This window comes from Nanorana parkeri, unplaced genomic scaffold (assembly GCF_000935625.1).
Source record: "Nanorana parkeri isolate BGI_ZX_2015 unplaced genomic scaffold, ASM93562v1 scaffold791, whole genome shotgun sequence".
Classification (NCBI taxonomy): Eukaryota; Metazoa; Chordata; class Amphibia; order Anura; family Dicroglossidae; genus Nanorana; species Nanorana parkeri.
Genome location: NW_017307059.1, coordinates 351,236 through 355,793, shown reverse-complemented (window position 1 = coordinate 355,793; position 4,558 = coordinate 351,236). Strand labels below are relative to the sequence as shown.

At 39.0% G+C, this 4,558-nt stretch overlaps 1 protein-coding gene across 1 annotated transcript in view; it reads left to right on the top strand.

Annotated features, from left to right (window-relative positions):
• UBR1 (ubiquitin protein ligase E3 component n-recognin 1) overlaps positions 1-4,558 on the top strand; it is a 100,919-nt gene that overhangs the window by 82,446 nt on the left and 13,915 nt on the right. Inside the window, 2 exon segments of the mRNA XM_018564891.1 lie at positions 340-397; positions 1,734-1,909. Coding sequence (XP_018420393.1) covers positions 340-397; positions 1,734-1,909 — 234 coding nt within the window.

The window sequence follows — 4,558 nt, the reverse complement described above, 5'->3', positions numbered from 1 at the left end:
CATATATTTCCTTATGTTCCTCCCATTCTTTTCTTCTATATCCTAATTTTCCTGAATGTTACATTTGAAAAACTATTACTTTATAAAAATATTGAACAAGAAAAGATATCCCAGTCTAAACAAGTGAGAGGGTCTTTCTGTGAGCATGTCATCTCTGAGACAGAATTATAGGAGTTAGTTTTCATGTCTTAAATATTGCTCTCCCAAATATTTTGTATTCTTGCATGCTTCATTTTTCTAAAAGTTTAGAATAGAAAGCAGAGAGGTGCCTAATTGGTAAACTGATCAGATATATTGTCTTGTCCACAGGCACTGTACCAACTGGATCCTTCGGTGAAGGTGGAGAAGGTCTTAGTGCTGCCACTTTGTGTCGTGACCTATCGCAGCTTACCAGTGGGTGAGTGAATCTTAAAGTGTAACAAAACCTACCAATATAACTTTCCCAAAGCAGGTCAATTCAAGGCATGCCTCTGGTGAGAACTGTAAGGCCTCATTCACACTCAACGCAAGCAAAATTGTATATTGCATATATGCGCGTATATACGAGCGTATATGCGTGCACTATATGCAATCCCAGAATGCATCACTCTTAATGGAATTTTTTATGTGCTGTACGCATGTACGCGCGTATAGGCGCGTAAATACGCTGCCCGCACGCATCTCTGTTCCATTCTGTTTTTGCGCATATATACGCTACGCAAATATACGGCTCTATACGCGGCTGTGTGTATGGAGCCATTTATTTGCATAGCTTGCATATGGTACAATGCGCACGTACGCACGTATACGCGCGCATACGCGTGGCAGTGTGAATGAGGCCTAACAGTTGCCAATGTGCTTATATCAGCTTTCAAACCCTTTAAATGGTTGGTGTCGTAGCTGTACTCACTGTACAGGACAGCTTGAAACAGAGCAGTTTCACTTCTGCTCTATGAAATCTTACCTTTTACTAGGAAGAAAAGTATAGGATAATTTAGCCAATAGCAAACTGTGCTGGAGCAAGTATAACTCTAGAAGAAAAACTGATAGTCTCAGAATTTGTACATACCCCCTTCTTCCTCATGTGACATTGCACTATGCAAAATGTTGCTGTTTATGTCAGTTGCAAGAGGAAGGGGAGAAGAAGAGGGGTGCTTGCGGGCACAGCTGGTGCCACTTATCAGGAGGGTCACAAAAACAATTAGTCAGGTTTTCTAACTTACCCACTCCATAATTCCTTAGTGCAGTCATGTGCAGGGCTCATAGATATGAGATCATCACCTGATCCAGCAGAAAACAAAAAGACAAGGCGATAGTCTTTGTCATAGACTAGGGTGGATGGTCATTAAATAGTTAAACATATATATATATATATACACACACACAGTATATATTTATGCTTTACTACCTGATAAGTTGGTATTCACTATAATTAATGTGCTTATCAGGTTTTGGGAAATTTGATAGACACACGCCTGGCAAGGATGACAACTCTGCAGGGATCTTTACAAATAAATCACAAGTGGCAGCTCTTGTATTTCTGTCCTGACAGGGTCTCTTTAAATTTCAATGGAGGAAAAAATATACATCAGCTGCAGACACATAAATATCCATTATTAACAGAGTAGTAATTCTGCTATTTATGAATCACTTTGTGAGTATGTAATGTTCAGAGACTTGTTTGCAAATGATCCCTCACTTTAAAAAAGCTTAAGGTATTTGGCATTATATCTACATTCTATGCATTTTTACAGTTGTCTAGCAGCTGATGTTCCTGGCGGGTATGTTTGGGACTGTGTAAAGAGAGGCATTCTCCCTTTCCTGCGCTCTTCTGCTGTCTTCTTCTACTACCTGCTGGGAGTGACTCCACCTGAGGAGCTACAGACATTGGGTAAGCCATCAGCTAAGGTTCTCACTAATAGGGTGGAAAGTATATGTTCTATTATGTAAAAACACTTCACAGAGATTTGTAATGATCCCATTATACAGCCAACTATGCAGATTCAACATCTCTTGCAGATTATCCCCCTGATTCTATTCCTTAGTGTATAGGTCACCTGAATACCCACAGACACAGGCATTTTCTTCACAATAATGAGTAGGTTTTAATTTAATCATGGTCCAGTTATATTTTAGTGAAGTAATTTAATGAATTTGATTAAACTTTGATTCAGTTGGATGACTTTCAAAAGGTTTATGTTATACCTATGATTTACAAAATTTACAGAGTTCAGATATTTACCTTCAATGAGGCATTTAAATGTAGTTAACATGCATTTTAGGTAGGGGAAAGTATACATATTTCTTTTTTGTCCATTGCTGGCGACAAGGAAGTCTTTAACCTTCAGGTTATACTGCCACTTACTGGAGAATTGGACACTGGCAAACCAAAAAAACTGTAGGCCAGCCCAAGATAATCCCTTCTATTAGTGAAAAAATAGGGGAACAAAAAGGAGTACGCTACCAATCTCCAGGGTTTCAATAAACTGTTCAAAAGCTGATTGTCCCCTAGACAAAGAAATCCCTTAAATGGAGCTGGTCTAGTAAACAGGTTAACATATGTATTGTAAATTTCAATATTTAATGATAGAAAAATGACATGTATAAACACCCATAACAAGACATTTAAAAACAATTAAAATGACTTCCCTTGGATTACCCACATGTAGTAGTGCGGGTGATGATCTGCGAGCCACCTAAGTGGCAAAAAGTCACTGATGCAGATACAGTAACTGTATATCAGAGATGGATACAAAGTACCAGAGCTTACTCACATTATATGTGGCTCAGAAAGAGGGACAGTCCTGGTTGGATCCCGCAATATTGCATAAGTGCCAGAGGGCCAGAGGCTTTATGGGCGCCTCTCCAATCTAGAGAAACATCCAGGGATTGTTTCAAACATGTGCGGCCGCACAGTAGGAAGAAATGTGATGGAATCTCCGCGGAGATTCCATCACATTTCTTCCTACTGTGCGGCCGCACATGTTTGAAACAATCCCTGGATGTTTCTCTAGATTGGAAATTGAATCCCGCGGGTCAGTGAGAGTTCCAAGAAGTTGGAGGGAGAGGCGCCCATAAAGCCTCTGGCCCTATTAGGGAGACATACTCTCTGGAACCCAATTGCTACACACGGATATGCTCCATTGAAAAACTTCACTTATGCAATATTGCGGGATCCAACCAGGACTGTCCCTCTCTCTGAGCCACATATAATGTGAGTAAGCTCTGGTACTTTGTATCCATCTCTGATATACAGTTACTGTATCTGCATCAGTGACTTTTTGCCACTTAGGTGGCTCGCAGATCATCACCCGCACTACTACATGTGGGTAATCCAAGGGAAGTCATTTTAATTGTTTTTAAATGTCTTGTTATGGGTGTTTATACATGTCATTTTTCTATCATTAAATATTGAAATTTACAATACATATGTTAACCTGTTTACTAGACCAGCTCCATTTAAGGGATTTCTTTGTCTAGGGGACAATCAGCTTTTGAACAGTTTATTGAAACCCTGGAGATTGGTAGCGTACTCCTTTTTGTTCCCCTATTTTTTCACTAATAGAAGGGATTATCTTGGGCTGGCCTACAGTTTTTTTGGTTTGCCAGTGTCCAATTCTCCAGTAAGTGGCAGTATAACCTGAAGGTTAAAGACTTCCTTGTCGCCAGCAATGGACAAAAAAGAAATATGTATACTTTCCCCTACCTAAAATGCATGTTAACTACATTTAAATGCCTCATTGAAGGTAAATATCTGAACTCTGTAAATTTTGTAAATCATAGGTATAACATAAACCTTTTGAAAGTCATCCAACTGAATCAAAGTTTAATCAAATTCATTAAATTACTTCACTAAAATATAACTGGACCATGATTAAATTAAAACCTACTCATTATTGTGAAGAAAATGCCTGTGTCTGTGGGTATTCAGGTGACCTATACACTAAGGAATAGAATCAGGGGGATAATCTGCAAGAGATGTTGAATCTGCATAGTTGGCTGTATAATGGGATCATTACAAATCTCTGTGAAGTGTTTTTACATAATAGAACATATACTTTCCACCCTATTAGTGAGAACCTTAGCTGATGGCTTACCCAATGTCTGTAGCTCCTCAGGTGGAGTCACTCCCAGCAGGTAGTAGAAGAAGACAGCAGAAGAGCGCAGGAAAGGGAGAATGCCTCTCTTTACACAGTCCCAAACATACCCGCCAGGAACATCAGCTGCTAGACAACTGTAAAAATGCATAGAATGTAGATATAATGCCAAATACCTTAAGCTTTTTTAAAGTGAGGGATCATTTGCAAACAAGTCTCTGAACATTACATACTCACAAAGTGATTCATAAATAGCAGAATTACTACTCTGTTAATAATGGATATTTATGTGTCTGCAGCTGATGTATATTTTTTCCTCCATTGAAATTTAAAGAGACCCTGTCAGGACAGAAATACAAGAGCTGCCACTTGTGATTTATTTGTAAAGATCCCTGCAGAGTTGTCATCCTTGCCAGGCGTGTGTCTATCAAATTTCCCAAAACCTGATAAGCACATTAATTATAGTGAATACCAACTTATCA